Source organism: Lagopus leucura, unplaced genomic scaffold (genome assembly GCF_019238085.1).
Source record: "Lagopus leucura isolate 7727_CA_CO unplaced genomic scaffold, USGS_WTPT01 Super-Scaffold_100012, whole genome shotgun sequence".
NCBI lineage: Eukaryota > Metazoa > Chordata > Aves > Galliformes > Phasianidae > Lagopus > Lagopus leucura.
In genome coordinates this window covers 17953562-17976742 of record NW_024962267.1, presented here as the reverse complement: position 1 = coordinate 17976742, position 23181 = coordinate 17953562, and the positions used below count along the sequence as shown (strand labels likewise).

General features: G+C 43.8%; 1 protein-coding gene across 5 annotated transcripts in view; it reads left to right on the top strand.

Annotated features, from left to right (window-relative positions):
- IKZF2 (IKAROS family zinc finger 2) overlaps nucleotides 1-23181 on the top strand; it is a 103546-nt gene that overhangs the window by 47374 nt on the left and 32991 nt on the right. For all 5 annotated transcript variants that reach the window (XM_042874565.1, XM_042874563.1, XM_042874564.1 and 2 more), the window contains 2 exons: nucleotides 10487-10753; nucleotides 21059-21226. In XM_042874565.1, coding sequence (XP_042730499.1) covers nucleotides 10487-10753; nucleotides 21059-21226 — 435 coding nt within the window. The remainder of the gene's footprint in view (nucleotides 1-10486; nucleotides 10754-21058; nucleotides 21227-23181) is intronic.

The window sequence follows — 23181 nt, the reverse complement described above, 5'->3', positions numbered from 1 at the left end:
AGAACCACGGTAAGTCAGGGCAGCATTTCACCCGAATGTTCCTTTTCTTTGGCCCAATAGAAGTGTAGCGGTGAGATGAAATTTGGGGCTTGATCGGAGGATCCCCTGTGCTCAGCAGCCTTCATTAACGAGGGGAAAAGGGTACAGCTCAGATCTTGCTCATTCTGTTTGGTAGCAGGTACTTAAATGGAGATTGCTGAAAGCAAGGAGGTTTGAAAGAGGCTGGGTATAAATCTGTACAAAAACATGGGCTTGATTAGTTTGGCCAGTCCTGGCTCAATTTATTTTAACCTGAGAACCAGCGATGGTGCCTTCTCCAGTCCCTTCATGAAGGAAGTCAAACTGTTTTGATGGCAGTTTCACACAAAAGAAATAAAAATATTTCCTACAAATTTCAGCCTAAATTGTTTTTGGCAAAGGGATAAGCAAGTAAAAAACAGGGCCTTATCGTAGGAAGTGTCAAGCAGTCTTAATTTTAGGCAGAGATACCAGCTCCTCCTAGAGGAAAGGAGCCAGTACGTAAATAGCTTCCAACAGAGCCTTCACCCAGGGAGACAAAAGGTTGGCGTGCAGAAGTCGCAGCCAATGTGAAATCTGAGCTTCCCAATGGATTGTGTTGCGTTGGTGAGAGTTGAGTTTGGGCAGGCTGAGTTTGATGTTTGGGCAGCAGTGTTTCGTGGCGCTCTCCGCTGGTCTGGGGGAGCTGAAGGCTCTCCAGATCTGGTGAGCATCCTTGGAGAGCAGCTCCAAAGGAGCCCTTGTGGCATTTGAGAAAGTGTGTCCAGCGGTGGGGGCTGCTGGAGGCGCCCTTTTTGCCCATGGTCCCACCGCCCTCTTTCTTTCTCACTCCCTTAAATGCGTGCAGATGATGAATAGCAGATGTCCTCATAGAATACTTCGGGAATATTTACTGTGGGGTTTTGCTTTTGTTTGCTTTTCTGGTGACTTGGAGATGGCATGGTGAGAAAAGAAACATGTGAGCTAAACCTGTTGGTTTGAACATTGTGTCAGAAAATATCCATAAATTGCAAGTTACTACACAGATGTATAGATTTAATGAGACTGTGTAATGCCATTTATTTATGCTAAAGAATCTGACACATACGGTACTGAAAAAAAGTTAATACTCTAGGAGTTATTTTATATTTTTTCCATTGCCATCTGTCACTGCCTACATAATAATGATACAGGTGAAAGCCTCGCGTTTATAAAAATAAATAATTAAAGGGGAATGAATAGTCATTTAAATATCTTGCTGCTTTAATAACTGGTGTGTTTTAAGCTGTGGGAAGGAGGCAGCGGAGATGCTTACCCCACCCCCTTTTTGTTAGTTTGTTGGGTCTTAAAGAGATTTAGATTCTGAAAGGAGAGGTGGGGGGGGGGGGGGGGGGGGGGAAGGGGGGAAACAGTGGTGAAATGTTTTGTCCTTCAAATTTGGAAAGGATGAGGCACTAAGCCAGGTTCTGCCATCCTTATGATGTACCATTGCTGTCTGTTTCTCGGACCAGTCCTTTGATGTACACCTTTAGATGTAGGGGATTTTCGTGCTCTAAGCCCTGCCTTAATGTGAGGCAGTGCTGCTGGGGTCTCAAAGCGTGAGTGGGTTTCTCTGCATCCAGATCCCCAAATCCTGGTCCCCATTGGTATCTGAAACTGGTAAAGAAAAAGATGCAAGGGAAATGCACTTCATTGTCTGTCTCAAGTAAAAATACCTGTCTGAAAGCAGCACCCCGCTGACAGAGCTCAGCATTTAACAAAGGCACTGTTGGCTTTTAAGAGTTTTCATTTAACTTCATGTAGCCATGCTGTGGTTCTGCAAAACTGTTTTCCCTTTTTCTTTTTAATTGCAGTAGAGCCCAGCGCAGCAATGACTGTGAAATGCTCAGGGAGAGGTGCAGGGGCTCAGGCACTTGCTGTGGTCCAGGGCTGCATGTGGTCGTTGCTCTACCGAATTTCACCAGACCATTCCTGTACCCGGGGAGCTGCCCATAGCTTTGCATCAGTCAGCTGCCTCTGAGGGTGCAGACAAGGCAGGCTCAAATAGACAGGTTTCTTTGTTAATCTCCTTTGTACAATTTGGTGACAGAGACGGAATATTTTTCTGACAGGCGCTTATCCTATAATTTTCCATGGGTTGATGAGTCAGGGGAGGTGCCTCCTTTAGAGGAGGAGGAGGACGTGGCTAGGTCAGGTTGCATTAAGATGATTTAAAGTTGGTACAATTAAAGATAAAGACATGCTTTCCTGAAAGCTGTGAATGATCCAAAGGTATAACTTTGCAGTGAAAGCCTTTCACTTACGTAAAATAACATCTATTGCTTAAAATATAGTGGCAATGCCAGAATATGAAGCCAAGTGCCTGGTCCAGACCCAGGGAAGTCATTCCATATCCTTCAAGGAACTTTGTTGGCTGTATTTTCCAATACAACGCAGATCCCTAATGGAAAGTTCCTTATAAATGAAATAGTTTCTAGTGTTATAATTACTGTCTTTGCGTATGTTGGAAAGCATTTTAGGAAGTCATGCACTTTTTAAGAAGCAGAGATGACAATGAGTGAGCAATGAGGTTTTGGTCACTTGAAGTGGATGTTATAAATCACTTTATTTTTGTTTATAAGAGATGATCCATATATAGCTGTAGTTTGTCAGCATTTTCCATTACAAACTTCTAGTTTTGGGTACCATGCAGAGTGTCTCAGCAGGCTCTTAGAAAATCCACTTAGAGGTAAATGTTGTTATTCAGTGAGTGTATGCTTCTTCTCCCTTATTGGAATTTGAGACGGTTTTAAGCATAAAAATGTGTTCATGGTCTTAATGTTTTAAGAGACAGAATTTTGCAAAGGGACTGAGCCTGATCTTATTTTCGTTCCTATTTCCATGTTCCAGTGTACTTTAGAAATAATTCTACTGAAGTAAAACAGAGCGGTATCGAGAGAGCAGACTGACTTAGTGTATGTAGTGCACATTGCTGACTGTATGAGAATTGCTTTATTTAGATGAGTAAGAGAAGGGGCTGGGAAGACCACCCACATCACCAAACCCTGCCTGCTGCAGGTCACCGTAGCTGTGAAGAGAGAGCTTATGATACAGTGAGGCCCAGGAAAACACTTGCTGCACACCACAGCCCCCCCAAGGCATCCCCTGGCTGCCTGTAACAAGTATAAAGGCAGTGAGACTAAGACAGGAAGCTGCAGTCATGTATGGACGTGGCAGGAGAGCACACGGGCTGACCAAGTTCTGCAGTAAGTTTGCTAAGCGACAGTTGACCAGAAAAGCATGTTTTGTACAACATAAGGGAAAGGAAAACTTCTGCTGCCTCTTCCCCCATGAAAACAAGCCCAAAAGGAGCAGAACAAACAGACATCCAACAATTTGGCCTTAGGGAAACATGATCCGTGGCTCCAAGCCTAAGAGCTGACTTGGTTTGGGCATCATTGGAAGACACAGCAGCTAGTAGCTGAGCACTGCTGTGTCCTGCTTCTCTCACATGAGGGTCGATTCTGACGCTGCATATCAGTGTGGAAGGGTGTGGAGATCAAGAGGCTCTTGCTTGCTCCCGAAGACAGTCAGCACAGGCCCTGTATTATGTTAGGCATAATATTTGTTGCACCATAGTTACTTTGGAAGCAGAGAGGGAAAAAAGGAGGGGGTGGATGGGTCATCACAAGTGCTTTTGCTACCCTGGGATATGAATACATGACTCTCGCTCATGTAAGTGCAAGTTGCATAAGTGCATTTGTGGGTGAAATTTGGCCTGAGGTTCTTTTGGAGAGGAATCTTGCAACACTGAGCAATCGTCTATCTCCAGTTAGGAGTTCTTTTGCCAGGTAGAGATATGCAGCATGGGTGGCTTCTGGGGAGAAAAGAGTCATGCCTAAGTGCTGGTTATCTGGGGCAAATCGTGGTCCAGATGCTGCCATCCTTAAACGAAGATGCTCCTTATTCAGTCTCTCAGCCTTTACTTTTCAGCAGTGTTCTCACCTGAATGGGACTCAAAAATCATCGAAACAATCAGAATTTAGTTCTGTGATAGAAATTTCAGGTTCTTTCACTGCACTTGTTGGGATGTGGTGTGGTCTTCCCAGCTGAAGTATTTGTATAAGCATGTGTAGCCATTTCAGCACAGAAGTGGCTCTGCAGGTTTTGCTACCGCAGCCCTCATTGCTTGTGCCTGGCAGCGGACAGCTGGACTCGGAGGAGCTGCCTGGCATCTTAAAAGCATGGCTACAGAAAGCACATGGTGACATCAGGGGTGCTGCTCCCCATCAGCCAAATCTGATCTGAGTCCAGGTGGGGTATCCCTGTTCTCCCACAGCCCTTCCTTCTTTCTGTAGCTCTCACAGTGGCAAAAATAAGTCTGATCCACCTGAAGCGTGTTGATTTCCTCAGCAGGGCTAGTTTCCAGCCTGAGCAGTTAACCACCCAGTTTCACGAGCACTGGTCCCAATAGAAAGGATTAGCAGTGCAAGGGGTGGGGAGCAGGAACGAGTCAACCATAGCTTTTGTTAGCTAAAACCTGGCTGAAGCTCAGCTTAGTGATGCAGACACGTCTTAATTTAAACTAAACTTGGGTGTAGCAGACCTGTTAGCCTCCACTTACTGCACGCGACACCTCCAGAAGATATGAAATAATACCCTGTTGTTTTTTGTTTTTTTTTTAATTTGAGAGTTGAAATTGGTTTCAGGGGTAGCTGGATGGAGTGAAGATTCTTTTGATGTGAAAACTAAAAAATTTCAAAGGGTACTTAAATAAGCTGGTGAGTTCTCACTGAATTTCTGGAGTATTAGCCAACACCATGTGGCATTCTTGAAGACTGCCATTTGTGGCGTGCAGAAGAAGACTCGGCACAGCCCTTTTAAATCTTGCCTTTCCTTCCTCTTCCTTTCTATTAGTTATAAGCTATTTTGCTCAATTTTACAGTGGTGAATGCTCACAAATGCTGAAGTCAATGTGAAAACATGGTGTCACTATCTAAGATTAATACTTGAAGCTGAATCTGTGGCAGCTGGTGGCAAATGAATTTGACACCTTGCATCGGGGATGTCCTCCCTGATCAGGCTATTGTCGCTTGTCTCGGGTAATTCCCCTTTCTTTGCAGGTGGCATTCACCCTCATTTGTTCCATCCAGATACAGCTTCACTTCTCTCTTAGCCTCCAGAAACCTGCAGTCTACTGAGCAAACAGAACTGAATTCCCTTGGAATTCACCTTCCTAACCCCAAAGTGAAACTGTTTCCATTATGTGTTGTTAGGGCAGCATTGCCCACAGGTGTTACTTAAATGTTTTTCTTTCTCCTGGACATCTTCATTACCTACCCTAAAGGAGATACTGTACTGCCAGTGCCTCAAGCAGGCCTGGCTTTCTGTCTTCCTCATACAACTTCATCGTATTTCCCATTTGCTTTTTCATATTGCCCTGTTTGCCTGATTCCAGGATGCTGTCTTGCACTGGCAATGAGGTTGCAAAAGAGTGGATTCCTCATTTGGTTCTGCTGCTGCATGACTATTCACTCCTCTTGTACGTGTATCTTCTTAGAAAGGCAGGTCTGTGCATTTGTGCATCTAATAGCTCACCATGAAAACAAAATTGACCTGAAAAGCTTCATTAATGAGGAGCCAAGTTCAAATAGCAGCAAGAAACTCAACAATCAAGTTTTCTATCCACTGAGACCCTTTTATACAGTTCCAGGAGGAGAGTATGTTTAAACATGCATTGAAGTCTCACTACGTTCCTGGAGTGGTGTAAACACCTTCTTTAAGGACCCTTTTCGCTACCAGAGTGCTCCTAGAGCAAACAAGAGTCAGTGCTCATTGTTTTCAGGTTTTGGCATCCCTTCCCTTCAACTTTAAAAATCTGTCAGGGCAGAAGAGTTCTCCTGCCTCCCTCCACCCTGCACTGCTTAATTTTCATTTTCCAAAACACTTGCAGGTTTGCCATCCCAGCTCTTAAAACAAAGTGTATTTTACTCGCTGTTTGGGTGCTTTTAATAGTATAAAGAAAGGATTCCACATCCAAGCACTCCAGTTAAGAACTAGGTAGCCAGGTTCAAAATGGGCCAGAAGTTGGGTCATTTTCTGCTTGTCACATGCTGCCAATTAGCAGTGTCATTAATCACTGCCTAGAAGAAGATGGGCATTGGAACAGTCGGTGTCACTGACCATTGACAAGGCAGTGTGCAGAAGGTCTTGCTGTAGCTGCCAGTTACTGTGCTGCAGCATTGGAACTGAGTCTCATTTCCACAGAAAAGCAGCAATTTCTTTATTTCTTTGTATTCAGGCATGAATATCTAGGTATTCAGGCCTGTTATCTAGGCTGTAAATAGTGCGTATATAGTGTTCTGGGCAGTGAATCTGCTACAGGCCCTGGGAGAGCTAATGCAGCATCTGCCCTTCTCTGTCCCACGAGCGTGGTCAGGGAACACCTTGTGTCTGTGAACATCCTTCATTGCCTTCGCCCACAGAGCCGCCCCAAGGCTCTTCGGGGGTGGCAGATCTGAATTTTGCCTCCACAAGGCTGAGAATCTGAACCCGGGCCAGAGCTTTGTTTCCTGCTGGTGAGAGGAGAGGAGCTGGGGAGAAGGCAAGGGTCAGGCATGCTTTTTCTGCTGCTCCGGGGGCAGCAGGAAGAGGCTGGTGGCTAACCTCCAGCTGGAGACCACAGTCCCTTGGTGACAGCGGCCAGCCTGCTTCTCGAGGCCACAGACCAAAATAAGCAATGACGTGGGACAGCAGACAGTGGAGGAGACGAGAGGCATAGCCCTGCTGCATGCTCCCTGTTGTGTTGGGTAGTAGGGTTTTTGTTCTCTAGGGGAGTTGTACTTGAGCTTGTTTGCTTAAGAAAAGATGTCCAGAGCTGTGCCTTACTGCCTGCCTGGCCATCAGATCTTTCAGCGAGACGAGAAAGTGGCTTTGGTTTGACTTGTTGTTTCTCCTAGATCTTACTTCTGTGTGAAACAGATTTCTATGACAGAGGATGAAACACTAAGAACAATTTTTGAAGTGGATCCTCCAACTTCTGGTGTGCAGCTACAGTAATTTGTGGGTGAAGAAGTTATTTGGGTATTGAAGAGTTGCCAAAATATTGTTTAACAGGGAATTGCAGTTTAATTAGCACTTATCAGACATTAGCAATAATTGTTTTCAATTTGACCGCTCAGGGTGAAGTGTGATTCAGGTTCGCTTGGTTGATGCTGTGTGGTCTGCTGGAGATATGCCACTAGCTTCTTGTCCACAGGCAGAAGCTTTTGGGGCTGTTTGTCTCTTTTTGATGAAGATGAGATGTCATCTTCAACTGGGACAAAGTGGAGGGAATTTGTATTAGCTAGAGGCAGATGATTTGACTCGAAGTTACTGCAGCAAGATGGATTAGAGTTTATCTCTACGATCTCGTTTGCTGTGATTTTTAGGAAAAGTGCCAAAAACTTAAAGGGGGAAAAAAAAAAAGAGAAAAAGAAAAAAAATGTTTCCATTTGCTTATTTATGCTTTGTTTTGGCAAGGAATGAGAAAGCTTGCCACTTTTAGCGAGTGTGTGAACAAGAAAGGCAAGGGAACCTGGGGTGAGGTTTGACGTGGAGATGGTGTAAGATGCAGCTTAGCCATAAACATCCCTCAAATATTTCTTTTCCCTTTGTAGCAGGGTTCATCATGCTTTCTGAGTTTGTGGCTGTAGGTGAAAACAAAGGCAGTCCTATGAAATGAACGTAGTTTCAAAGGCTGGCTGAGAACAGAAAATAAACTGTATGCAATTTAAGCACCCGTTTGTATACAGCCGTGTACCAGTGTGATGTCAGGCAGCGAAGATGACCTGGTTAGCAAAGCCCTTGCAAACTGCTGAGGAGATCCTGCTGCACTGGAGTTCCCCTCCTTGGGGACCTGCGGTTAGTCTTAGCTGAAGGAAACCTTTATACAGTAACAGGAGCTAACCGAGGGCTTTTGAGAATGGCAAATACAACACTGTGCATGTGTGTAAGGGTGAGGGAAATTAAGTCATGCAGGCTGTTTACTGCCCTTTATGAAATACCTGGGATACATCAAGAAATGCAGCCTAAATCATATGGGCTTTATGAGCTCCGTTTGCAGGAGTTTGGGAGCTCTGTGTGTTTTGGAAGGATGAAACCCAGCATTCAGCAGACAGAAACCCTAGGGCAATATAAAGAAAGTGATCTTCCAGTTTTGTAAGCTCTTAAAACCTTGCTTTCATAGGAGTGAGCAGCCAGAGGTCCGCAGACTTCCATGGCAAGTAGTGATGATGTCTTGGTGCTGTCTAGTGATTCCATGTCAGATACGGACAGAGAAATCTGTGAAATTAATGCAAGAAGACAGATAAGATACGACGTTGTCTCTTTCCCTTGTGAGTACATACAAATATGCACAATTGATATGAGGGTTTTTTCGGTTACTTTATGTGTTACCGTGCAAAGGAATGTATGGTATTGTGGCAGCAATGCAGGATTTTGGGTCAGGAGCTGCCAGTACCACTCCTGGCTCTGCCAGAGCCACTTGTGTGGCCGGGAGTATTAAATCCTGCTCCTGAAGACAGCAAGCTGTTTATTTGAGCTTCGTTTTCAGACTTGCTGAATGCCCCAAAAGGCTGTTATTACCAGAGGGAACTGCTGTTCCCCAACTCTCAAGTCGGGTTGCCCCTATATCACAAGCACATGCTTTGCTCAGAAGGTGGGAGGAGGACCTGAGCATCTCTGTGTACCATAGGCACAAGGTGAGGCGGCAGTCACCATCTCGCACCCAGGGCGCAGGCAGGAGCCGAGTTGCAGCCAAGCTCTCTGTCTGTGCCGTTGTTTCTTTTTTTAACAATAAATACATCTCTGTGGCAACAAAATATCAATTCCCTTCTATAAATGAAACGCTGAAGTATTTTGTAGATGCAGAATTTTGCGATGACAGTGCCTGTGCTGGTGGCAGTCTGCTGTGATCTGTCCGTCCTTGTTCGGGACGGGCTTTGCTGTCATAGTGCTTCCATTCCTGAGCTTCCATTAGTGCCTCGTTGAATAGTAGAAGATGCATTTCAACAGTTTTATGGTTAAAAAGCAGCATCTTATCGTTTGGTTTCTGGTGCCTTTTCCCATTCATTATGCTTTTGTCTGGCGGTGATGGTCATGGCTTAGAATTGCAACATCAACACTGGTCTCTGAACCGTCTGTTTTCTCTGACCATAAATTTGGGGGAAGGAGGAGAAAGGATGAAGAAGGAAGTCAGGGGGTTAGTTCTTGTGATATTGCCAGGGCAGCCCTTGGAAAACGTGCTGACTGGCAGCAAGCAAGACCCAGTTATTTCTGGTTCTCTTGTTCTCTCATCAGATCAGGTCTGGAGCGCAAGTCTCCAGCAGGGCTCCAGAGGCACAGCCAGGCCCAGGCCATGCGCCTGCACTCAGATCCTTTGCTGCCATCGGCACTCATGCTAATGGCCTTAGTGCAGGGGTCAAAGACTGCTGAGATACGAAGGCTGAATCACCTCCTTTTTAAACCCCTCAGCAGGATCAGGTCTTGTGGAAACTGGCATGTGGGCTTGCCTTCTGGCTGACAGTGCGGTCGGAGAGCGTGACTCTGGGAAAGGCCTTGTAGCATTTTCCACCAGCCGCTGGAACGTGGGTGTCTGGTGATTAAAACACCCCTGCGCTGAGACCCCTGCGTGAAAAAGCTTGATGTGTTCCTTTCCTTCAAAGATTTGCTGACCCCACAAGCACCTTTTCTTACAGATTTGTCCTGTGACCTGAAAATTAAGGAAATCGGTGGTGGGCCTGTTGGTCTAGCCAGGCAGATAAGAAACATCTCTAAGTGTGCTTGTTTTACAGATCTAACTAAACCAGCAGCGTAGGTCTCACTGTTTGCCTTGGCAGTATCCCATCTGCATGAATCAGGATATGGTGGCACAAAAGCACTCGAGGCTCCTCCAGAGCTGACATCCCCTCATCGGGAGACATGCCCGTGCGGGCAGGCTGGTTTGGAGCTTACTAACAGGAGCCCTGCTTCATCAAGTCCCTGCATTTTGAGCAGTCCTGCCTATGAAGTGAACTCATTTGTGTGAGCTCTGGTGGTGCAGTGTCCTGTCAGTGGAAAAGTTTTGCTGCCCTTCCCAAACTCAGGGCAGGGGGGATGTAGATGTGTAACGGTGTATTGTACTCATGACTTTGGTCCCTTGAAAGGAAGGGAGCTCCTGTGCCTCGAGTGGACAAGTGGGAGTTTTTAAGCATGGTACATCTCTGCAGCTTTTGATAGGTCTCTGGATCGCTCCAAACCTTAGTTTCTAAGCTCTAAATTAGAAATAGAAAATTGTCTTGAACTGAAATTCAGTTGTAACTGGTGCTGCTGTCACTACCGTGAGGCACTTGTGTTGCTTTGAGCCTCTAACCTGTGCTTTAATGTTGGTAATAGTAGCAACTTATACTAGCTTTTGGGAACCTAGAAAATACACATTTTAATGTTTTTTTGTTTGTTTGTTGTTGTTTGTTTGTTTATTTTTTTATTTCAGCAAATTCAGTGAAGGTAGAAATGCAAAGTGATGAGGAATCTGACAGGAAGACCTTCTGTCAGGAAGATGAGGTCAGGGTTCTCGATGAAGGAAGCAGCCTGGAAGAGCCCCTCGCTGAGAATAACGAGATGACGGATAACAGAAAGATTCAGGAGCTATCGAGCGAGGGAGGAATCCGGCTTCCGAATGGTAAACTGAAATGTGACGTCTGTGGCATGGTTTGCATTGGGCCCAATGTGCTAATGGTACATAAAAGGAGCCACACTGGTAAGCAGCTGAAAGAAAATCTGATGACTGCCTGTGGCATCTGATGTTGATATTACCTGACAACTGTTCTCTCTTCCCTTTTCATTCACGGGGTTGCAGGAGAGTGGGGAGGGGAAAAGGGGAAAAGCGGGCTTTGCTGTTTCAGTTCTCCCTCTGCTCCCCGGACTCTGGTGATTCTGTGTTTCTGGCAAGCGTGGTGCTTCCTTGGTGTTTGTTTCTAGTTTTTGGTTCTTAAAAATGCGACAGAAGTCTGAAAATCAATCTTTCTACAGACCTTGACTAGGGAGAACATGGAGGGCGTGTGTATGTGATCGTGTGTGTGCATGTGTGAGATTTTTTATAGTTTAAGGTGAGTCTCAGGGCTTTCCCTCGGAGCTGCTTGTAGGTAGGCAAGGCCAGCAGCTCGGGTGTCCCACACCTTCACAAGAGGCTGGGCGTGATGCTGGGTGACTGTGCAAAGCCATGGCAGGCAGGCGTTACCTTGTGCTCAGCTGCTTATCCTGGTGTTCAGATGGGCTTGCTGCTCATCATGGGACAGCTTCATCATAGAAATCTCACCTGAACTGTTCTTATGGACTAGTCCTTGTCCTGACAATGTCCATGCCATTTTTTTGTGGCATCTTTCAATCCTTATGTTTTCTCATTTATGTCTATTACTGTTAGTGCTACTACTTGGTGGGGACCAAAGCGGCTTACTAGCCTTAAGGATTTGAGAATTCAAGAGGTAGACAAAACCTTTGCCATAAAAGAAAGAAGGGGCCATGAGTTCAAAACAAGTTTTAAGAGAGTCTGGACAAATCTGGTAAATGGAGGTACGCAGAGGCTGATCCTTAACTTGCTCAGGAAGGAAGGACAGTTACCTCCAACAGAAAAATAAAGTGGAGGTGGTGCCAGAAGACAATATTGTGGAGTCTTATGGAATCTGTCACACAGAGCCATTGATTCAGAAAAGCTCTTAAGCACACGTTCAAGTTCTGTGAGATTCAATATGTGTAGCACCTGAACTGCTATGGTATATACTTTATGGCTTAAGGCACATGCTTAAATCTTACTGAGGGTAAGCACAGGTTTCTGTGGAGCCTCAGGGGGTGTTTATTCATGCTTTTTTGGAAAAAATTAAACATATCTTGTTGGTTTTTTTTTTAAATCTCTCTCTGTTTTTATTTAGTGGGGTAAGAAGCTCCCACTGTAACTGAGATATCTGACAGGATATAAAAAGAGAAAGTGGAGTTTTAAGGCAGAATAAGAAAAGACTTGGTATAATCCCCCTGTAAACCTGGTAGTTTGCAGTCAAGTAGTGTGCACTTGATGGGAAAGAAATCAATAGAATTTCTGTACAGAGGAATAACAAATATATATTACATAGTTAATGCCCTGTATATAAGCTGTATTGATAATAACTTAAATGTATAATGCAAAGCATTGCAGTATCGTTTATGATGCAGTCATGATTTTAGACAGCTATTACGACAGGGGAAACGCATTAGCTGAAGGAATGAAATCTTGATTAACAATTTGACATGCTATTACTAGAAAAGGGAAAGAGAACAGAGGAATGCAACAGACTGAGTCTCCAGCTTTCAGCTGAAAAGTTTTCACTGGCGCTTGCATCTATCTGAGCATATGTATTGTAGGTGCATCAGAGTCCACGTATTTGAACTTGAACAGTTAAATTAGACCTGCTAATTTTAGATTGAGGTGCTTAATTAAATAGTCTATGTTAGCTAGCTCATCTTTTAAATACAGACAAAGCTGCCTTTTTGTTTTAAAGAAAATGTGAATTCAAAACAAATAGGACAAAATCTGTGTAGGTCTGTGTATGGGTGACAACCACTGCACGTGCGTTTATAGGTAGGAGTTACATGGCGAGTAGCTTTTGCCTTCTGGGTAGTGGTGGCTCTGTGGTGAGCTACGTCTCTTCTCCCATCTGAGCAGAGGAATGTGCTGCCTTGAACTGTACAGACATCTTAAGCATGTAGAAGTGCAGCCTGGTGCTCTACTCTCGGTACAGCAGTTGGCAAATTTTGCGGGGGATTTTTTTTCCCCTGCTTTGTTTGTTTGTTTTTTAATACATGCTGCTACTTCACTGTCCACAACAGAAGGAGAAATTTGCTTGGATTTCCACATCCTTGATTTTAAGGAGTATTTTTAACATACTGGTATCTCTCTCCTAAAGTGCAGGACTTGAAAATATATTGCCACTTCCTCAGCAGTTAGGCTGAATGGGCTGGCCCCAGCTCTGGAATGAACCCTGGCCTGTGGGTAGTCTGGTTTTACAGCCCAAGGGAGGATGGTGGAGGGAAGGGAGGTTGTGCCTAGCAAGTGGAAATGGATGATGTTCTTCATCAGCTAACGCGACTGGCATGTAAGTCCTTACCTCTAAAGACAACCTGTGTGTGCCTTGGGAGCTGGATCCTGCCTTACGTTCCTCTTTATCAGCACACAGCCAAAGCATGGTCTGGCCAGTTGTTTGCACTGGCAAAAACTGAAGTCCTTTTCCGTTCCCAAAAACCTGACAGCGTTCTGTGTAAACCACTCAGTGCTGCGGTCATGGCAGAGGTTGTAATTTGCCTGTATGCAGGGACAAAACTGTGGCTTTCCTTACGCTTTGGAACTGAAGCTTTGTGAGAAGCTGTGCCATATGGCTTTGGCTGTTTCGTGCTCATAAAGGGACACAGTTTCCTGCAGGCATTGTTCCTCTGCTCTGGAGGAGCAGTTGCCCTGCCACATCACAATAGTTCAGCCAAACACGTCTAGGGATGGGGAGAATATCCTCTCCTGTGGGTAAGGACAGAGCGTTACAGTTGGGTGTCCCAGCTCTCATCCTCATCGAAAGCATCCATTTTCTCTCATGCTTATGGCCACTCCCTGCCTTGTTAAGAGTTACAGATTTTCCATTTCTCCTTTGCACTTGCATAAAGGACAAGTGACGGTCTGCTCCCTGGCCCCTCCATAGCAGAACTGCTTGTTCGATGCCACAGAACACAATGTTTCTCTGAAATGCTGGTAATTTAGGTGAAACGTTTGTGCAGTCTGCACAGCCATCACGAGAAAGGCCTTTCTATTTATTTGTCATCACTGACAGAAAAGAAATGTTCGATATGAGAATTAATTGTTGTTGCACTCTGTACTTTAGTGAGCTGGCTAGCCCTGATCCCTTCCTCACATGCCACATGCTTATGTCCAAAAAATAGCATGTGTCAGCATAGGTTTGATTTATTTTCCTCCTTCTCTATCTTCCTTTGGTCAGAATCTCATGTTCCCACACCAAGTGCCCCAGGTTGCAGCAGCATCTTTATCAGAGTTTTTTGTTGCTGCTGGAGGCAACGAGTCACATAATATTGCCACTGGATATGCCAGGGGCTGTGCTTGGGGACACTGAGGAAAGGGGAGAGGAAGAAGATGAGGTCAATAATCCAATTTGTCTGAGCTAATGAAAAGGGACGCCGATGATTTCTCACCTCTTCAGACTTTCTGCTAGCGGGCCTGAATTAAAATGTCCTCAGCCCTCATTTTGTGCGAAGCAGAAACTATTTACTGCTACAGCCATGCAGTGGCCATGCTCAGTGAGCTCCACGCCTCTCACTTGTGCTGTGAATAGGGATTTTTCCCCACAGTAACACCCAGTGCTTTTCCAGTCCGCTGTTGGGTTTGGAAGCACTACATATTTCTAAGACAGGATTGGAATCGTCTTCACTGCATTAAGATTTGGGAGGGTTAGACACCCAGAGGTAAAGGGTTTGTGCTGATACAGCCAGACCTCAAGCCGCAGCTTTGGGGAGCAATGCAGCAGCACAGAGCTCATGCCACCCTTCAGCTGGGACCACTGCTGTGTTGTTTTCAGCCTTTTTGGAGTGCTAACCACAGAAGGGTTTCAGATCTTTCCCCGTTCTCCATGTGCATTGCAGTGCCATCAAGTCAGTAAAATTCTCACTGACTAAGGTAAGCACCAGTGAGGAAAACCTTCAGTTCTGCTGTCACAAGCGTGGCCTTGTAACTGAGCATCTGCAGCATTGGAACTATGAATTTATTATTTTGGGGAGGGCAGAGTTCAGGTTTTTGGGGCAGTACTACTGGATGAGGAAATCCTAGTCATGCTGCTCCGTATAAAAGACTTCTCTGCCTAAAGCAGCTAACTAGGAACAAATCTAAACAAATGGTCATATTAACACACAACAATTAACTCCCTTGAACTGCCTAATTCTTCTAGTACAAGAGTTTAATTGGCTTTAATTTGTTATTTGTAGCCTACTGCAGGCTACCTCTTGGAATAAGAATCATCTGGCAACGAATCAAAAGTCATAGGGCCAAACTTCAGAGAATGATATTTTCTACTTAAGTTCCTAAATGAATCATCTGACTTCTCTGAGAGTGTCATTTTGTACTTAAGCGTAAGGAAGAAGCCCGTAGATGTTTGAAATTTTTGAAATGGCTTTCTGCATAAGGATATGTCTGACTTGCAGTACTTGCTAAACGCATTTGGTTTTGGCCTGTTCACAGAAAGAATTTTTCACTTTTCAGAATATGGTCATAAATTTGTGTATAGAGGACACTTGGAAATCACCCAGAATTTCCCAGAAGTTTTTCCATAGAGATTTGCCACTACTGTTATAACTTGGAAGAGGGTTTTTCTCAACAACAACAACAACAAAACCAACACAAAAACAAAGCACAGTAAAATGACGGATGGCAAGTGAGGTGCAGCTTGTTGAGCGATGAATAGAACAGTGAGTATATAAACATGGTAGTCCCCAGAATAACAGACGTGGGAATGGAGCCAAGTCTGGTGCTCTGTATTTCATTGGGATGAAGGCACGTTGCATCTCATTGCCTGCCAGTGTGTTAGCAGCGCTGCTAAGATTTCATCTGGGACGGAGCAGGATCAGAGCGGTTGTAAAAGTGTTTCTTCTCACCCGAGTGTTAACAAAAAGCCTGCTGTCGAAGGGTGCAAATCAGTACTGTCAGTATGAAGAATGACTTTCTCGCTGGCAGCAGGAGCGTAGTGATTTGACAGTAAGTAGTTAAAGTAATAATAATCCTGTTTTAGAAGAACTAAAGTTATCCTTTGTGTATCAAAAATATGTGCCAAATAGGAATGGCTGAGGTCTTTGATATATATTTAACCAGAACAGATGCTAAATGTAGTCCCATTGGACCTGGATTTTATGTTTATAAAGACTCTTTCCTGGCTTTCTCTAGCATTCTGAAGAGGCTTTAAAACCTGTGCTTTTTTAAAGAAAAAAAAAAAAAGGAATTAAAGCACTCAGAGGAAGGGACTTGAATGTTGCTCTGAAAGTAAGCAGGCCTTGCTTTTACCAAGAAGTGTGTTAGTTTGTGAGCTGCTCCTTCTGCTTTTAAAGGGACAGAAGCTTTCAGACCAGGCTTATGAAGTGTGTTTGGTCAGGAGGTCTGTGGGCACAGGGCATTAAAACCAACACCAGATCTAGGGAAATGGGGGGGGGGGGGGTCCCCTTTCCCAAATTTTACATTTAAAGGTTTTAAGCTGTAGAAAACACAGCGGAAAGCAATTGATTCCAAGTGGAAGAAGTTGGATTTTGCTGTCTTAGGAGAGATACTTATTTATTCACGTTTATTTTGACAGCCACTTGTGATAGTCTCATTAAAAGTGTTAGAACAGCTTTGGCCACGCTCCGTCCCTGCTTACATCTCTGTTTTGATACAGAAAATGTCACTGATGTATTTTGCAGGGGTACAGAATTCAGAGAAAGCCAACTCATAGCGAAACTCCTGCGCAGCACTTCCGTGCTGAGGCGGTAAAGGAGAATTGTTGTACAGGGAAGCGTCCGATTAAGTAGAAAATGGAGTCGGTTTGCTCTTTGAAATAACAGTTGGCATATATGTGGTAAAGTACTCCTGCTGTTTATAGCAGTTAATCAGCTATTTTGGCTGGTTTCGGGCTGTGTCAGCTGGAAAGCACTCATAGCTTTTGCTCTGAAGCCTCCAGTGAGGTGCTGTATATTAAAGATACTCGTGAAAGGACCACATCGTGTTAACAAACCCAACTCTGTTGGTCCACGTGGCTTTCCAGCTCGGTATTTGTTTACACAACAGCAAGTTATGTTGTGTGCTTTAGACACTAGTGTAACTAAAGAGAAGTCATATTTCAGTGTTCTTTTTCATGGAGAAGAGATAGCTATAATGGATGCGTTTTAACCAATGAACTCTGGTGTGTCTGCAGTGTTTTACTGTGATTTGGAGGTAAATACTTGAAATTACACTTGTTAATCAATAGTTTATATAGGTATAAAATGATCTAAGAAACAAAACCTCGGGCTTCGGGTGTTTTTGTTTTGTTGGGGCTGGGAGGTTGTGGTTTTTTTCTTAATTATCAGTGCTCTTCCCTGACACAAGCTGCTCTTCTTAAGCCTTAGAAAGGTAATACTTGGCAGCTCTGGCTCACCTTGCCCTGTCCACTCCTGAAGTAGCTTTAGATAATTAAATTCTCCATGCTGCAGAACAGGGCTCTGACTTAAGGTTTTAAATCTGGAGCTGAAGAGAAACATCTTTTTTGTTTGGTTTGCTGTTTTCTCCCTCTCTCCACCGAGTCTTTTTTTAGTTGCTAAGGTTGGAAGGCTTTTTTGCCCTGCTTTGGCTTTAAAAGAGAGAAAAGATGTAATATTTAGCAGTAGATAAGGAGTATTTGCAGTCACACAGTTTCCAGTATTAAAAAGCTAAAAGCTCAGGTAGTCACACATTTCAGTACCTGTCCTTTTTATGAATTCCTATTTTAATAAATCAGCACAAGTTAATAGAATCAGAAGGCAAATGCTTAGCTTTAAATGGTGAAACACACACCCTGCTTATAATTGTCCATTGCCTCCCATCTAATCTATTGCAGTGGTCTCTGGTTTCTATGTGTCTGTGCTGCGCTCACCCCAAAAGACATGAGAATATTTTAAACACAGGAACTGCCATGTAGAGAGGGAATGTGTTTAGGTAAAGACTCTTCACGAGTGAAGTAGAGCAGCCCAAGCCAGTGTCAGACAGGTTATCCCGTGTATCGTGCAGCACCTGTGGGCTCGTGGGGCTGCAGAATGGGAGCTGCACTCGCTCCCAAGTGCTCTGGCTGTGCAAATCAGCATGGTGTAGAGACCAGATTGCTACTGTCTGATGCTGGAATTGTGAATCTACCTAGATCTGGTGTGATAATTCTTTACAAAGGATACACTTCAGTTGCTATTAGCTGAATCTTAGAATACAGCATAGTTATTATTAGTGAATGGTTAATTGTTCATAAATGAAATTAATCAAAGCTCCAAAGAACTACTTTGCATAGAAGCATAAGGGAAGTGAATAAGGATGTCAGGGATGTTACTTCGTTGTTAGTAGTACTTCAGCATTACTGTTGTTGTCCAAAACCTACTAGCAGAAGACAGCGGGAGAAATAACAGGGAGAACAGTCTTCTCAAGGCACTGAAGTGATAAAGAAAAGGTTGGTTTGCTACTGTCTCAAGTGGGCATCAAACAGCAGAGTTTATAGAAAAAAAGAAAAATCTTATTACTCAGTTTCTACTTTTTTTTTGGGCAGCTTTCTATTGCATGTTTGTGCCTCAGATTAATTGTACTAGATTTAAAAGCTGCTACTCAATAGCATGAACGCGACTAAAATTGTCATCCCAAAAGCCTGCAGTTTAATCAAGAAGCAGGAAATACATGATTGGACAAAACTATAAGAAACAGATCAAAGTAGTTACTCAGAATTAAAACTAGTAGGAAAAGATGAATTCCTTTTGGATTAAAGTAGTCTGTTGAAAGTAAAATGTGCTCTTGTAGCAGATTCTGTACGTGGCAAGAAAGGAACAGACTATTGGTGGCTTTGTGAAACATGCTCTCATGTCGTCTTCGCCACTGAGCTGAAGTACAGTGATTACTTGAATTCCTGACTGAAGGCTTCGAACGTGTCCTCAGCTGCCTGTTTACTGGGGAATAATACCTGCTCACATGTGGCCTCCAAGAATATCAAAGAAAAGTTGGTTAAAACACACAAACTGCACAGCTAAAAAAGCAGCGGGAATAAAAGAACAGACCTGAAACTTGGTGAGAATCCTGCTGCTTTCTTTAATGTTGTCATCCCGAAACTGAAGCTGTTATTCCTGAATACTGAGAAATGTGTCAGAGGAGGGAGTTTGGCCTGTTTTCTCAGACACTGAAAGCAAAACAGAAAAAAAAACCACACACACACACACATAAATATATATATATATATATATATATATATATACACACATATAGGATATGTTGACTTTATTCTCGTTACATATCTCTGTTAGGACATCTTGAAATGATATAAAAGAAGATAATGGCTAACCAGATCCTTCATTAGGAAATGGCAAGAAGTTATACCAGAGGAGGTTTAGGTTGGATATTAGGAGAAACTTTTTCTCTCTGCGGGTGGTCAGGCAGTGCAATGGCTGCCCAGGGAGGTGGTGGAGTCGCCGTCCCTGGCAGTGTTCAAGAGGCGTCTGGATGAGGAGCTACGAGAGATGGTTTAGTGCTTGTGGCACTGATAGGAATGGGAGGGTGGTTGGACTGGATGATCTTGCAGGTCATTTCCAACCTTGTGTTTCTGTGATTCTGTGATTCTGTGATTCAAATGTATTGTGGGAGTTTAATGGAGAAGCCACAAACTCTTTATCAGTTGCAGTGAGCTTGTATTTGATGTATTCGGAGGAAGAGCTTCATGGCTTGGTTTTTCTTTATTATTAGTCCACAATGTTTTTTGGCAAGATGGCAGCGAGCTTAATATCTTCTTCAGTGCATCTGCAGTGGTTTCAGATGTATCTTCAGCACTCAAAATGAAGTTGCAGAGACGTGGTACATATGTGGCACACCTACCCTCTGCTGCCCTCCTTAGAGGACCATGGCATGGGCAGTGATTTAAACCACCAAAGCATGAACTGCTAGAGTACACCTGGGAGAGCTCTCTCCCTCCCTCTTTCCATTTGAATCAGAAGACAGATGTTGGTGTTTACACCAGACACGTAAACTATTATGATAAAAACATTTATGTATAGCTGGGGAGCAACCATTTTAAAGCAATTGAAAAAAGAAGTTGGGGAGATGCAGGAGATCACTGAGTATGTTGCTTTTTCACAAGAACTGTGCCTCATGCCGATGAATTCAAACTCTGGAGTCCCATCAGGATCTGACCGAGGCTCCATGATAAGGGCTATGCTAAAAAGAATGAAAGAAAGTGCTTACATCTGAAATCTGTTGTTCCAGACCTTGTAGAGCTGGGGAGCCACGAATTAGTGAAGTCCATTCATCATTTCAAGTCTAGCTGTTATAAAGTGCTTGCATGAATGGCAAGCGCCGAGTGTATTTTTGTGCCCTACTGCCTCAGTCTGCCCAGCAGGATGTAAGTAGGTGCTTATAGCTGACTGTGTGCCCAGAAACACCAGCACAGAACCGAGTGTCCTCAACAAATGTTCATCTAGATTATGGTCTTAATAATGCTTCAGAAAACCTTTGTCAGTTTGTCAGATTTCTTTTCCTCGTTAAGTATAAAAAAATAAAAAAGAAGAGTATATTGATTTATACAGTCCCACTACCAAGGGCGAGTATCAATGATTAGCATCAACATAATCTGTGTGTGTGTATGTGAATGTTTGTGGGGTGGATTGAGTAAGGAGTAGAGTTTCTGTTAGAATTATTTATTGCATCAAAGAAATCTTTTCCATTAGTTTTACACAAACTTGCCTATTTCTCAATTTAACATTGTGAGACTTTCTTAGTCTTTGCTACTTCGCAGAGGTTGTGGAGCTGATTGTCACTTACATTGATTGACTTTGTACCACTGCAGCAATGGAAAGCAGCCTTTTAAGGGGGACTTTAATTAAGCTGTAGTGTAAGCAAAAGGTGTAGTTTAAAACAAAGGTTGTAATGTTTGTCCAAGTCCAGTCCTTGTGTTCAACTTCAAATAGTTATGTGGATTGGACCAATACCAAAAATATGTGCAAAACTGTAGAGATCAATACCGCAGACTCCAGTTATGGATCTAAATTTTGAGCAGAGCTCATTTACTGAAGACGAAACCTCTGAGATTGGGAGATTGGGAACTTCACGAAAATCGGGCAGCGATGATGAGCTCAATCCGATGAGCTCAAATCGATGAGCTCAAGCCGGTGCTGCATGAGGGGAAGAGCCCCATTTAGGGGCTTCACCTACAGAGCAGAAGAAATAGTGCGAGCAGACCTATGTGAGATGACAGCACCACAAAGAGTGGGACAGAGGGCACCTTCTGGTGTTTCTTGACTGCACTCTCCCTTCCATTTTCCCTTTCAGGTGAACGTCCCTTCCACTGCAATCAATGTGGAGCTTCTTTTACCCAGAAGGGGAACCTGCTGAGGCACATCAAGTTGCACTCTGGGGAGAAACCGTTCAAATGTCCCTTCTGCAGCTACGCCTGCCGACGGAGGGACGCCCTCACCGGACACCTCAGGACCCACTCCGGTGAGCCCGCCTCGGCTTCTTTTCCCTCTTGTTGGTTCCTTTCTCACCGCTGCTAAAGTGAAGCGGGTTGTGAAAATAACTGTGTTTCTGGTGGCTCCGGGGCTGCACCGTCCTCTTCAGATAGCACAGCTCTGAGCTTTGGGAAAGCCTTGATGCGAATCAGACAAGTTGTGGTTCAGCCACACCTCTCCTTTTGTGTAACTGAGCTTCTCTGTTGATGCTATCACATTTCCCTTTGAATGTCTCCTTGGGTGTATCCAGACTTTGCTGGCAGATTGTTCTGACACTGTAGACCCCGAAGTGGCTGTGAAATTCCACAGATCAGAAAAATAAATTTGTGCTTTCCGAAGCCTGCTTTGCAGTCCATACCAATTTCTTCATCTATTAAATGCCGTATGCTGGTGGAGCTTATACTTGCTGATCTTTCAAGATCCTTCTGATCGCATTTTTTGTTCAATTATTTCCCCTGTAAAGTTCTAATTCATAAAGGTGTGGGGGAGATCGGGCTTCCTCTGCCTGTTTGATGCAGTTTTTTTGATAGATTTAAAAGAAATAACAGTCACGTAAGTATGTGTTAGTAGTCATGTTGATAGCCCTGATGATCAGGATTGGAGGTGTTTCTAATCTCTGTATGCTACACCAAAGGGCTGTGTTCTGCCCGCTTCACTCAGTTGTGTAGATCTCCTGAGTAAGATCTTAACTTGCTGTGATTTTTATCTACTAGGATGTTCAACTTCGATGTCCAGACCATTTATAGGAGACTGTGTTTTTCACTGTTGAATGAGCAGAGATAATTGGACTGGTTAGAAGTGACAGGATTACAGATGAACTTTTTTGAGGTGTTAGCAAACGTGTGACTACTGAAACATGGTGGTAGAAGTGAGGCTGCAGACAGAAACTCTGCGTGTGAAAATGTCATCACGGAGCTTTCTGACTATTTATATCCATTTATTCTAAGAGTCAGCCTCACCTCAGTGGAATTTTCTGAGCATTAGGGTACTGAGTTTCCATTATATTTCCAAGAATCATGAAGGATAAGCTAGTAAATTTCTCCAGGTACACAGGAGGTTGCACTGTTGCAAACGTACTTCAGACAGAAAGCACGAGCGTGAGTGCATGCATGGGGCTAGGCTGAAAGAGTATTGCCTGAAAGAGAGGTGTCAGCTGGGAGGATTTGATCTGGAAGTCAGAAGGGAAAGATGTCTGTGGAACAGTGTGCCTTGTGATTTTCACACATCTGACCATAACGCTAGTTTCAACTTGAAATTTAGTAAAAAAGAGAACACAATGAAGATAATCCACAATTGAATTAAGAAAGGAATCATGACGTAGAAGAACTCACATGGCAGAACATGAATATTGAGGTTGAAGATGGTTTTCACAGTATGAATACAGATTGTTATTACCTAGATACAGCTACTGATAGCAGTTATTCATTCTTCCTGTGTAAAGAGGACATGGCTGATGTTTCTGCTTTTTGCATCAAGATGAAACACAATTTAAGTATGGGTCTTTCAGAAGGCGTTTAAGTAGCTTATGCATACGGGTCCCACCAGAGCTCCTTCCCTAACTGACATAGCTGCGTTCAGCTGAAATCACTTTGCAGTTTTAAGGGAGTGTGATCACTATAAGCAGTCAGCTACAACTGTTTTGAGTAGAGGCTCAAGAGAAACAGCCAAGCACTCTCACGTTGCTCTCCAAGACAATTTCTAGAATAGCACTCGCAGATGAAGAGTTAAAAACCTGCAATATTGCCCCCAAACGTACACCCAACCTATTTGGGCATGGAAATTAATGTGTCTTTCTGTCCCAGACATGTAGCTGGGTTGGCTTTATGCCCACAGTTGTGAACCTTGTTCATGGAGAAGATGGATAGACATTCCCAAGGGATTTCAACTGTTTCCTATCGGTGTTCTATGCAAGTGCTTTTGTGATTTAACAAATTGCACATCAGA